Genomic DNA, 13638 nt, shown 5'->3' on the forward strand with positions numbered 1-13638 from the left:
TGGGAATTGGCCAGCACGGAATCAGTGGAAGGCATTCTAGGTCAAGGGAGCTGCATGGCAGAGTCTTGGAGGTGAAGGAGTATGCTGTTGCTTTAACACTGAGCTGTAGCTCAGTGTGGCTGGAGAAGAGGGCTGAGAAGAGTGTGCCACAATGACAGGGGTCTGATCTTGAGGGGCCTTGTGTGTATGCTGAGGGGTTTGGATTTTGTCCTGAATTCTGCAGGGTGCCAGGGAGTGAGGGGATTAGATTCCCATCCCCATCTTAAGCAGTTCTCCGGCAGCGTGGATGATGGGTCACAGGGGCTAAGCCTGGTGGCAGGGAGCTGAGTAAGAAACTGTTGCAGATACGGATGAATAGGCACCCTCCCCCCCACACCGAAGGTCATGACTAGAGAAATATGCAGAACTGATACTGATCCACTGTGCAGGATTTGAGAGTGGGCAGACTGGAAGGGGAAGAGTAAGGTGTCCCATTCTGCTGTGTTCCTTCATGCTAGTCCTTGTGTCTGTCCATTCCTACTCCCTCTATATAAGCTCACACCTCATCTTGTCACTCACTTGCTTAAAAAAGCCTTCAGAAGCTCTCATTACCTACAGACTCCTTAGCCTGGATTCAGATCCATCCCCAACCTGACAAATTCAGATCCTATTTCCTACTAACCCGCATCTTGAATCCTCCATGCAGCCTAACGTTGGTACTCAGAGTTTTCTAGACCACACCAGTACATTACCCATCCTTGGCCAATGCCATTCTTGCACTTGGATTAGCCATTCCTTCTTTGTCTGACTCCTGCGTATCCTTTAAGACCCAGTAGGCCTCATAAATTTTTTAGAGCTAGATGTTTTCTCATATATACTACTTATATTTTTTCAAAAATATTTTTTATGCCACAGTAATGACTGATATGCCATTAGAACTTTACAGAGTTTTTGGAAAAGTGGCCACTTATAAAATAAACAGCTTCCTTATACTTCAGCAATAACCATCAAAAAATATAATGGAAATCGATCCTATTCATAACACCCAATAGAAATGTCACATAAGAAAAAACTTAAGGGATACCTGGGTGGCTCTGTCGGTTAAGCGTCTGCCTTCGGCTCAGGTCATGATCCCGGGGTCCTGGGATCGAGTCCCACATTGGCCTCATTGCTCAGCGGGGAGCCTGCTTCTCCCTCTGCCTGCCGCTCCCCCTGCTTGTGCTCTTTCTGACAAATAAATCTTTAAAAAACTGGGGTGCCTGGAGGGCTCAGTCGTTAAGCGTCTGCCTCCGGTTCGGGTCATCGTCCCAGTGTCCTGGGATTGAGCCCCGCATCGGGCACTCTGCTCAACGGGAAGCCTGGTTCTCCCTCTCCCACTCCCCCTGCTTGTATTCCCTCTCTCACTGTCTCTCTCTGTCAAATAAATAAAATCTTTAAAAAAAAAAAAAAAGAACTTAAATACTTAGAATTTATGTGAAGAAAACTTGAAATATAGTGAGAGACAGAACATTTGAATAAATGGAGAAACTTATGTGGTGGGATAGAAAGAATCATTATGTAAACATGTAAACTAACTTATAGAAACTTAATTTATAAGTGTAATTCCAGTCAGGTGGGAGAAGGACAATGCATCAAAATGATTCTGTATGACAAAAAACACCGTAAAATTGAAAGGCTGCAAACAGGAATAAAATATTTACAACTCGTGATACTCAAGGAGATTCTTAAAGATATGGATTCTCACAAACCATTGAGAAGATATTGTTTTTTTTTTTTTAGAAGACAAACATTTTAATAAAAAATGGTCAGTAGATATGAAGAAGCACCTTACTGAAGAAGAGATACCAATGAGCAATAACCATATGGAAAAATGTTTAAGCTCCCTAGTAAATGAGAAAATTCAAATTAAAATGAGATAACAGATTTTTGCCCATGAAATTGGCAAAGGGTAGAAACTGGATAGTATCCTTGGCAGGAATACAGGGACCTAGGCACTCTTACTGTGGTGTTGGTGAGCATGCATCTTCCCTTTCTGGAGGGAGATCTGGCGGTATGTCTCAGAAGCCTTGAACAACACACCTACCTTTGATCCAGCAATTCCACTTCAGGGAACATAGCCCAAGAAAATAGCTGGAGACATTCGTTAAGATGTATGTGCAAGGATGATGTTATAGCATTATATGTAATTGGGGAAAACTAGAAATAGCCCAAACCAACAGCAGAGAATTGGCTAAAAAAAATTGGAGAATCTTAATAAGTTGGTATACAATGAAGCCATTTCGTATAATATTGCAAAAACATATTGATGACATGGGAAATATTGGGGCAATACATATTGAGAAAAGGCTTTAAAGCATTAGGTAGATTATGATCCCTTTTTTGATACATCTCTGTTTCCACACTATGTCTGTATCAAATTGATTAGAGTTTGTCCAGTCTGGGATTGGTTGAAGTCTTAATTGTACCCTAACTTTTAAGCCCCCAAACTTCCAGATGACTTCACATTTTCTGATTCTCACAGTCCTTTTAGACCTCTTTATTCTCAAGACAAGGAATTTTGGATCCATTTTGGGTACTTAGAAACAATCTGAAGTTCTGCAAAATTTTATATGATTGATTGTGTCAGAGTTTACAGGGTTCATTTACATCAAAATTATACCCTGATCTTTATTCCGTACTTGACAAGATTTCCTTAAAGGTTATTCTGCTTGTCTTAATATTTTCCCTGTTAGAGGAAAAAGTTTCAAATGCCAAACATTTTAACACTGAATAAACTAAATAAAAATGGATTCAGTTCTAACATCACGCTTTCATAAATATCTTCCATGTAGCTGTTAACATAGTACAGTGCAGACATCTGACAGTTTTAAAATAATCTAGCTAAGATTGTGTGCATATGCCTTAAAATTTTGTACTATTATTTTTTAATTTTCAGGGGTGATAGTCACTTTTGTAGTCAAAAAGCAGCCATCTACTCATTGAATTTTACAGCAAATCCACCTCAAAGGGTATTTAAACTTGTCGACCGGATTAATCCATCTATATTCTGCATTCATATTACAAACTGTAAGTATTTGATGGTGATATGTATTTGAGAAGCACTGGAAAGTTTTTCTTTAAAAAGTTCTTTTATAGAGGGGCACCTGGGTGGCCCAGTCGGTTAAGTGTCTGCCTTTGGCTCGGGTCATAATCCTGGTGTCCTGGGATCAAGTCCTGCATCAGGCTCTCTGCTCAGCGGGGAGTCTGCTTCTCCCTCTCCCTGCCACTCTGCCTACTTGTGCTCTCTATCTCTCTGTCAAATAAATAAAATGTTTTAAAAAATAAAATAAAAAATAAAAAGTTCTTTTATGGAAAAGTGTCTCATTTGGTTAGATTTAAAGCAGTAATTTTATGCTTTGGCTAAGGTGCATCTTCTGAGGCCGTTTCACAGGCCACTGCAAGTAACTTTATAGACCTGTGGGCATGAGCATTTTCTTTAAAACTAATGTGCTTATGTAGTTGTTTTTTGAAACCTCATACTTTATTTCACTGGTGTTTATAATGTGTAGACACACATAGGAATCTAGGTTTATTTAAGTTACGTGTGTGTGTGTATATAATTTTTTAAAAATTTCCTCATGGTTTAATGGTTGAAAATCAGGTTGAGCTTTGGTTTCAATTTCCTTTTTCTCTTTTATTTTTACTAAGAATATTTGCATAAAAACAAGATCTTTATTTTTATCTGAGCATTTAGCTCAAATAGGTGTCTAGATCCAAAGTACATGTAAGTTTAAAATGTTAAGATATCTAAGATCAGAGATATATTATGGTTTTATCAATTAAGCTTCATCATCTTTTCAGAACATCTTTATATTTTGAATTTGTTCCCTTGCAGTTGAAAACTAGGCAAATGCTCTTTGATTTTTTTTTTGGTGGGGGCTAGAGAAAGGAAGGGTGAGGGGCAGAAGGAGAGAGAGAGAATCTTAAGCAGGTTCCACACCCAGGATGGACATGGAGCTCAGTCTCACAATCCTGAGATCATGACCTGAGATGAAATCAAGAGTGGGACACTTAACCGACTGAGCCACCCAGAGCCACCCAGTGCTCTGGGATTTGTAATCTAAAGTAAGGACTGGTTAGTCATTGTCAAGTTCTATGATGTAACACCAGGCAAGTGAACATACCAGCCCATTTCCTCCTTCTCCCAAGATGTTCTATACACAGCCACATTATTCTCCTGGGCTTTGGTTTGGAGGTGGCTGTGTGAGGGTAGAAAAAAATCATTTGTCCCTGTGGCCGTCTTCAGAGAGCTTTGCCTTAGAGGTTAATGCAGCAGGCTTCTCAGTCCATGGGCTGGAGAAAGATTGGTTATTATTGGCTTCTGTTGTGCTGTTTGCCTGCAGGCTTAGAAACCATTACTTCCACACTGTTAGAACAGCAGGCCAAGTCTGGGGATCCTGTTTATTTAATAAGACTCAAGAAATTTTGGGTAAAGTAAATATGGAAAGAGACACTATTTTTTTCACATCAGCCTTAATGCTACTAAAAACTGTTTCTAAATATTATGTTATATAAATAATGTACATACTTACACTGATTTAAAATACTTTTTCTAAAAAACAGATAAACCCGCGTTATCCTTTATTAATCCAGAAGTGCCTGATGAAAATAATTTTGATAAATTGATGAAAACATCTGATGGTTTTTCCTTGAGTTCAGAATCAGAGATTTCTTTCGAAACCCAGTTGGACATTCCAGCTACTGCTAAATATAAGGTGAGCCAAGAACTTGATTAAGTCCACCATCTTGTTGCAAATATCCCATCCTTGTAAGTTAGTTTTTCAGTATCAAAACTGGCTTCCCGGAGACCGAATTCACATTATAGAGGGAAAAACTTAATGTTCATGCCTAGAAATCAAAGATCACAAAAATTAAAAATGAGTAGTTGAGTTGTAACATAGGGTTGAAAGTTGTTTATTCATTAGTAAGCCTGCTTTTGTCTCTACAGAATTCTTTGTGCTTCTCTACCTCAAAAGACGCAGCAGAGTGCTTGAGTCATGCTGCTGGGGACACGGAGTGGATTGGTTGGGTGCCTGGTCCTCTTCTCAAAGCTACATTTAGTTTTACAGGCTTTAGGAAGATGTGTGCTATTTTATATCTATTCATTAGTAAACCTTTAAATGCGATATACATTAACTTTGAATAAGCTTCCGATTTTTTGGAAGCATCTTTGAAGAGAAGTAAAAAAGCACCATGTGCTAATTCTAAAAGTTAAAAGTATAGAGGTACATAGGATGGAAAGGCCTCTGTGTCCACTAAAATGCACGTTGCAAATCACTGTTAACAGATTGGTTTATATTCCTGATTTTTAAATGCATCTATAAAAATATACATATAGTATTATACAGAAGTAGGGTTTATAGCTATCTACATTGTTCTGTAAGCTTCCTTTTTTACTCAGTGATAAATCTTAGGCATCTTCCCATATCAATATAAAAGTTACCATTTCTTGCAGAGCTTTCCAGACATTACTTCATAGGACCCTGAAAAGGATACATCATTGTCCTCATTTAACTGATAAGAAAAACTTCTGTATAGGAAAGTAACTTGTCAGAGCTACATTTTACTGATACAAAGTATCCCTTCTATGTAGGTATTGGCTTTTATTATTGAGCCATTCCCCACTATTAACAGACATTTGTTTCCAGTTTTTCTATTATAAATAATCCACAATGAACATTCTTATAGATACTTATATCTTTGATTTAATTCTTAGATACCTTCCTATAACTGGATTAACTTAGTCAAAATGAAGGGAAATTTAAAATATCCCTATCGGATTGCCCTCTAGAAAGATTACAGGAGTTTAAACTCCCAGGTCCAGTGAAGGAGAGGGTTTGTTTCCCCATATCCTTGTTGGCACCAAAGCATTTGGATACTTTTAAATTCAAGAAAATTGGTTGTATGCACAATAGGTGTAAATTTTGTTTTGAATATTGGGGAAAGGTTTCATGTAGTTTGATTTTGGGAAGGAAGGCCCATCAGTGTTATGATTTTAACATGTGCTATATCTGTTATTTAAATAACTATTGCTGGGGTACCTGGGTGGCTCAGATGGTTAAGCATCTGCCTTTGGCTTGGGTCATGATCCCAGGGTCTTGGGATCAAGCCCCACATTGGGTTCCTGGCTCAGCGGGGAGCCTGCTTCTCCCTCTCCCTCTGCCTCTCTCCCTACTCATGCTCTCTCTGTCTCTCTATCTCTGTGTCTCAAATGAATAAATAAAATCTTTAAAAAAAATAAAACAAATAATTATTGCTAGTAAAAAATAATTACCTTGGGGTACCTGGGTGGCTCAGTCAGTTGGGCATCTGCCTTCTGCTCAGGTCATGATCCTAGGGTCCTGGTATCGAGCCCCATGTCAGGCTCCCTGCTCAGTGGGGAGCGTGCTTCTTCCTCTTCCTCTGCAGCTCCCCCTGCTTGTGCTCTCCCTCTCTGTCAAATAAATAAATAAAAATCTTAAAAAAAAAAAAAATTACCTCTCTCACCCCTGTTCCCAGCCACCCAGTTCCTGTCTGCAGAGGCAGACACTATGTCAGCTTCTTGTGTACCTTTCCAGAGGAATTCTGTAATAAAGCCTGCAGGGGTGCCTGGGTGGCTCAGTCGGTTAAGCATCCAACTCTTGATTTCAGCTCAGGTCATAAGATCAAGCCCTATGTAGGGTTCTGTACTCTGCCTGGGAGTCTGCTTGAGATTCCGTCTCCCTCTGCCCCTCTCCCTGCTTGCGCGCATGTGCTTGCACGCGCATGCTTGCACACACACGCGCACGTGCGCGTGCTCTAAACGAATCTTTTAAAAAGCCTGCAAATAAAATGACATGCACATACACAGAAACACATACCCTTGAAAGAAAGGGGTGGGGCAGCTGGGTGTACGCTCCATGCAGGCAAAGACTGCATCTGTTTTTTGCTCATCACTGTGTTCCTGATGCTTGTAATGCTGCCTAGCACATGGTAGGTGTCCGGTATGTGTTGCATGAATGCTTTCTTAGCACCATAATAGCTATTGGCTGGTCTCTTTGCAGTATGGGGCTCGTCTGCAGACTTCAGATTCATTTTTGAGATTTCCCTCTCCCCTTATGTCATCTCTGTGCACTGATGATAACCCTGCAGGTAAGACTGTGGGTATTTTTCTTTCTGTCTATAAACAGTTTGCTCTTAGTTTGAATTCATAGTAGTCACAATTAAACAGGCTTCATAACTGGAAACAGTCTTAGAGTTGGAAGAGGCCTCAAAGGTTATGCAGGTCAGATTCCCAACCACATCTTTTCTGCCATATGCAGTCACTGCTTGAACACTTGTAGTGATGGGGAACTCACTACCTGAAACCAGCCTGCTCAGTTGTTTAACCCTTCTAGTTTTTGGGAAGTTCTTTCTCCACTGGAGCTAACGTGTGTCAATAACTAATATTTATTAAGCAGTTACCGTGTGCTTGCATATGTTTTTCCATTTGATTGTCACAATAATCCCTGAAGGTCGGGTTATTCATTTTTTAGATGTGGAAACTGAGAAACATTCAGTCTTTTGCTCAGGCTCACTCAGGCAGTGGTGGAGCAGGGATGCAGCCTACATAGCCACCTCCCGCGGGACCTGCTTCTTTCAGGAGCATCACGGAGTCTGTGGAGTAACTGTCTTGGCAGTGGGAGGCAGCAGGCGTGGTTCTCCGATCCTTAAGGCGGCACCACTGTGAAGAAGCTAGCTAAGGAGTGTATGGTGGCATGTGGCCTAATGAAACATCATTTCATATAGGAACGAAAGGGGATTCTGTTGAAAAGACACTCAACCCTGCTCACAATAGGAACAGTGTAAATTAAAACCAAACTGAGATACCATTTCCATGTAATGGATTGGCAAAGCTTAGGAACTTGAAGGCTCTGGAGAAGTAGGCCCTCATCTACATTGTTGGTGGGACTACAAATTGGTACAACCTCTGTGAAGAGCAGTTTAGCAATATGTGTCAAAATTGCAAATGAATATGCCCTTTGACCCACTGTTCTGCTTCTAGGAGTTGGTCCTACAGAATCTGGCCTGCTTGCAAAATAGATTGCAGCATTGTTTGTGATGGCAAAGCCAGAGACAACTTAAGTGTCTTTTAATGTGAACTTGGTGAATAAATTATGACATATCCATAATAGAATACTAATTATCCCTAAAAAAAAAAGCAGGAGGAGGAAGCTCATCATGTTCTAAGATAGCCTGAACTCCAAGATACATTGTTCAGTAAAAAAAGCGAAGGGTAGAATATATAGCGTGTGTTTGTTTCTAAAAGGGGAAAGAAATACTAAAAATATATGTACACACATGCTTTTATTTGCATAGAATATTTCAGAAAGATACACAACAAACTTGATGCTGGTTGTCTCTGGGGACAAGTAGTTGTCTCTGGTGGTGTCTGGGGATGGGTGAGGGCGGACAAGCACTGGAAGAACACTCTCTCAGTATCTTTTTGTGCCTTTTGAATTTTGAATTGAGTGTATTACGTATTAAAAATATAATTTTAAGTCCTTTTTTAAGCATGTTGTATATCTGTGTTATAATTTATTTTATGGTTTTACTTAGACTACAGTTTTTTAGTTACCATTGGACAGTTAAAAAATTTCTTCTTTCTCATTTTTTTTTCCCTTGGGAATGTTATGATTTCCAGCATTTCTGGTGAACCAAGCTGTTAAGTGCACCAGAAGGATAAATTTGGAACAGTGTGAAGAAATTGAAGCCCTGGGCATGGCTTATTACAGCAGCCCTAAAATTTTGAGGGTAAGAATTATTTTGAAGTGAATCTTCTTCGTCAGATTTGTTTTCTGTTCTTTGCACCCTTTTGAAGTATGACAAGTATAGAATAATTTCAGTACATGATTGACAATTCAAGTTTAAATTTTTCTTCTCTAGTTCTTTGGTATACTGATACCAAAGATAGAGAAATAATCACTTAAAATAATTATTTTTATATAGTTCATATTTTGCTTTTATTCATTGTTTTGTTTTTTGGCTTTCATTTTGATGGTAACCAATCATGTCTTTCTCCTGAATTAAAAAAAGACTTGATTTAATAACTGAAAACTTTAGAAATTATAAAAACATCTTAATGTCTGTGACAGAAATGATCACATTAGCACCAAAAAGATACCTCTTTGAGAGACAGGCCAGAAAAGAATAGAAAATCCACTTTCTGGTTGGCAGATGAAGTCAGCAGGAAGGAACAGGCAGGAAATAGGATTGCTGGTGAAGGAGAAGAGGTCACGGGAGGTCACGGCAGTATAGAGGCCCCTTCTTTCTGGTTGTAGTGACTGAAGCCTGAAGAGATAAGAGAGGCCACTGGCCCATTTGGGGGATGGCATGGAGGGTTGCAAGAGGTGAACATTTTTTTCAATGATGAAAAAAACCATATGATTACTATGAACCCTCACCTCCTGATTTCCTTATTTTGGGGGGAACAGGAAAGGAGTAGGGTGGTCCATGACTTCGTTATTCATCCAGACTGTGGTCTTCAGAATCAGGTTGAAGATTTTCCTCTCCCTTCCCATTCCCTCTTCCTCTCTTCTTATAAATCAGCCACGTAGGCCTGTGAATTCTTCCAGTTAGCTGACTTCTCATGGTGGTCCTAGAAATAGCCTGTCAGGCGTGCAGCCACAGCTCTCTCAGCACTGGCCTCTCCAAGCATGTCTACTCAGCCCCCTCCCTGAAGCTCCCTTTGGCCCTGTAGGGTGTCCTGTGATGAGAAGTAAGGCTGGGGGAGTTGGGGATGGGAAGTGAAGGGAAGTCGAGGCCTTCAGAAGGAGTGCTCGGCTGTGTTGGGGAGGCAGGAGCTCACCTTTGAGGGGTTTGGGCTAGAGGCAGGAAGAGCAGTTAGGAGGCATTGGAAATTGCCCAGGCCAGCGATGGTGGCCTTCCAGTGTGGACAGGCGCAGGAGGGTGACCGGAAGGCTAGGAGCCACGTCTTCCCCACAGTGCTGTGTCACTGGTGACCATGTGGAAAGTACTGAACGATTACACTAAAGCAGGGAGACTTCCTGAGACCAGCTCCATGGGGCTGCTCTATTCTATTAAGCTTCCAATCTGAAGGAAATGAATATAGGAAAGGAAATAATTATGACATAGATACGAAAATATGTAGGCGGCAAGTCTTAAGGAAATTCTGTTTTCCTCTTTATGAAGTCTTTAATAAGATAGTTATGCCCTTTAACCCATGGTCTGAAAAAGCAATACAAATGCTTTTCATTGTACTTAACAAAATTTGTTGTTTCTTTTTGTTTAGGTGCCTGGTTTAAGAACAAAGGCAGAGGTAAGAGTATTTCTGGATGGAAAGTAAAATAGTTTATAATGCACAGTCTTATTTCTAAACCTTTATTTCTAAATCCTAATACACTTAGGATTACAAGGATACCTTACTGCCAGTCACAACATTTGCCAAAAGGCAAGCACCAGTGAAATAGGGAAGCTCATAGTAGCAGCCGACCCTTTTGTAATTACCATATAGACAATGGAATACGACTCAGTCGTCAGAAAGGATGAATACCCAACTTTTACATCAACGTGGGACTGGAGGAGATTATGCTGAGTGAAATAAGGCAGAGAAAGTCAATTATCATATGGTTTCACTTATTTATGGAACATAAGGAATAGCATGGAGGACATTAGGAGAAGGGAAAAATGAAGGGGGGGAAATCGGAGGGAGAGATGAACCATGAGAGACTATGGACTCCGAGAAACAAACAGGTTTTTAGAGGGGAGGGGGGGTGGGGGGATGGGTTAGCCAGGTGATGGGTATTAAGGAGGGCACGTACTGCATGGAGCACTGGGTGTTATACGACAACAATGGATTGTGGATCACCACATCAAAAACTAATGATGTATGGTGAATAACATAACATAATAAAAAAAGGGGGGGCAGATTTTCAAATTCCCTGTTTTTGAAGTTAGCACTTTTTTTCATATTTAAATGGCATAGCTGTGTTGAGAGACAATGGGTGTGATTGGCTTCTGTGCTTTCCCCAGCATCCCTTGAGATCTTCTTGGTCTCTTGTCCAGAGAGCTGGCTAGCTCCCAAGGCGCTATATGTCCCGGGTAGAAGATAGAAACATCTTGCCCTGTGAATGTCCACACTTGTGTAGGGGCGGGACACTCCAGTGTAGCTTCAGGGGTTGAGGTATGGGTGTAGGTTCTGTTGGCCCCGGCTCAGAGGTTCTGTCAGGCTGTGAGCAGGTGGCCAAGGTCTTTCTGTGGCTATGTCAGAGCAAAGGAACATGCATCTACTACCCCTTATTTTTGGGTCTGTGAATACAGTCTCCAAGGAGACCCAAGGCATTGACCTTGTCACAGTCTCCCAGAGCTTATGGGATTGGCTGGCCTTGGTTCAAAATTCAGCTTTGCCATTATTTTCTCCTGTGACATGTGCCTCACTCCCCCAGTTGTCCAGCAGATGGTGAGTGTCGCCCCAGAGGCCTATGTGAAGTTCCAGTGGGAGGATGCACATGACGTGCTCTGTGCAGCATCTGGCGCCCTGGCAGCACTGGGGACAGTGCTCATGCCACCTACTGTACCTGATTTCATTAAGTCTTGAGACACAAACACGTATTTGAGGTAGATACTTGTAAGGAAATGGTCATGTGAATTTGGGCTTCACACTTCCGTGTGTGGGTCTGGATTTCCTCATCTGTGAAGGTGTTTTCAAACTTGTTTTAGATGCAGAGTTTTTTCAAATGTGATCTCAAGCAGAACTCTCCCTAATGTGTAACTTGGATTGAATCCAAAGCCCGTGGTTGAAGCAGGGGTGGGGCCCAGAGCCCTCCACCTGCCCGGCCTTCCCGTCTCTCTCCTTTTTGGTTCTTCTGAGGAATCCTATGGCTCCCAGGAACCCAGTTTGAAAACCATATAATAGACTAGCTCTTGAATACCTCCAGCCTCTAAAAAGTGCTTTGATTCTACCATTCAAACTTGAACTGTCTGTGGGGGCGGCAATCCTCTCTGCCTTGTGCAGGCTAGATCTGCAGCGCTAGGGTAGGGCCTCGTAAGTGCTGGGCACTCAGTGGGTTACGTGTTAATTGAGTGAATGCCTAGGAGATTGGTGCAGTCAAGCAGGGAAGGCCTGTTGTGAGGATGATGGGATGTTATGGAAAGGCACGTCCTGTGTGCCGTCACTGTTCTAAGTCCCGTGCGTGTTCGAGGTCCGTTGTCTCAGCAAGCCTAGGAGGTAGGTACTGTCGTTGTCACTCCCTGGCACATGAGTTCCAGAGCAGTGAATTAGCTTGCTCAAGGCCACCCAGAGAGGCAGTGGCAGAGCTGGGACAGGAATCCCCAAAGACCTTACTCTCAACCATGACACTGGACGAGCTGTACTGTGTGCCAGACCCCGAGTTCCAAGCTTCACACACCGTTTTTCTTCGCACCCTGTGGCCATGCAGTCCGGAAGTGACGGACTGGGGCTTATAACTCAGCTCTGTGTGATACCAGAGCTTGTGCTCTAACAGACAACATGTCAGCTCATATCAGAGATTTGCTTAAAGTATTTTTAAAAAGTAACTTCCAAGATTTGTTAGATGATGAATATCAAAATTGGATCCAGGTTCCTCATTCCCCAGCCTGTTAGGATTGCCTGGAAACAGTTCATATCTAGTGAACCGTCCGTGAAAGAAATTATGGCTCTATAATTTCATTGTTAAGTATCCTTTAGTTCTTTGCCACAGGGAAGTGTGGAAATGGGATATGGCTGAATAGGACATTCAGGAAACCAGAGTAGCCCTACCATTTTCATTCTGTGACCATTCCAGTGGCTGTTGATAGACCAGAGCAGCTCTTTCCACCTACTCTCATCCATCCGTCTTTCCAAAGCTTGTCTAACCTGGACCCTTTGGTTTCTGCCAAGCACACCCCCACACCACCAGAACGGCTCTGTCAGAGGCTGGTCTGGAAGGGTGTGCATTTTCCTGGAACCCTGCATTATTGCTGAACCAGGGATCAGTAGGTTCAGATAAAGGAATCCAGGGTTGTCTTTTGAGGATGTAAACTGAAGAGCTCATGAGCTCATAGCAAGGGGCTCCCTCTGTAGCTCTTACACCGACCCATAGGGCTTGTTACGCGGAGGGTGTTGTGGCGATTGGTGTTGCCCTCCTGCCACTCTTGTCACATGACGGCTTGTCTTTGCCTCCGAACCATGGCACGTTCTTAGAGGTTTGACTTACACGGACAGTTACAGGTGTTCTTGGTCATGGGAGCATGGTACACAATTGAGGGCAAAGTTCAATATAAACAACTAGATACAAGGTAGATTCCTTCCTAAACAGTGGTTTCTAAGTGCTGACATTTAGTGCAAATGTCAGATTTGTTGCACAGTATGAAGAGGCCAGTTCCCTAGAGGGTTGAGCCATTTAAAGGATTGCCTGCTGCTTGTCACTCTGCTGCCAGTGGCCATAAATGAAAGATGTCCTTTAATAGCATTGGGTTATTCAGGACTTCTTGCTTCTGCTTGAAAGACTTGTCTCTTGTTTTCTCTTCCCATGATCCCACCACCTAGTGTGTATGTGTAAGGGTGTGTGTAGAAGTTGTTCATGAATTGGGTCAAGCCTATGTTTAGGGAGGGGGTGGGGGGTGGGGGGCGTGTCCTGGGACTGTGGAGCACGGGCACACGTG

At 41.9% G+C, this 13638-nt stretch overlaps 1 protein-coding gene and 1 long non-coding RNA gene across 8 annotated transcripts in view; both read left to right on the forward strand.

Moving 5' to 3' along the window:
• Nucleotides 1-983, forward strand: part of LOC118018466 — a 1974-nt gene extending 991 nt beyond the window's left edge. Inside the window, exon 2 of the long non-coding RNA XR_004681416.1 lies at nt 41-983. This is a non-coding gene — a long non-coding RNA (uncharacterized LOC118018466). The remainder of the gene's footprint in view (nt 1-40) is intronic.
• Nucleotides 1-13638, forward strand: part of TCTN1 (tectonic family member 1) — a 38942-nt gene that overhangs the window by 6754 nt on the left and 18550 nt on the right. For all 7 annotated transcript variants that reach the window (XM_035016996.1, XM_035016995.1, XM_035016994.1 and 4 more), the window contains exons 3-7: nt 2915-3045; nt 4582-4733; nt 7041-7128; nt 8660-8769; nt 10268-10294. In XM_035016996.1, the coding sequence (XP_034872887.1) occupies nt 2915-3045; nt 4582-4733; nt 7041-7128; nt 8660-8769; nt 10268-10294 (508 nt within the window). The remainder of the gene's footprint in view (nt 1-2914; nt 3046-4581; nt 4734-7040; nt 7129-8659; nt 8770-10267; nt 10295-13638) is intronic.

This window comes from Mirounga leonina, unplaced genomic scaffold (genome assembly GCF_011800145.1).
Source record: "Mirounga leonina isolate KUSES-001 unplaced genomic scaffold, KU_Mleo_1.0 Mir_171, whole genome shotgun sequence".
Taxonomy (NCBI): domain Eukaryota; kingdom Metazoa; phylum Chordata; class Mammalia; order Carnivora; family Phocidae; genus Mirounga; species Mirounga leonina.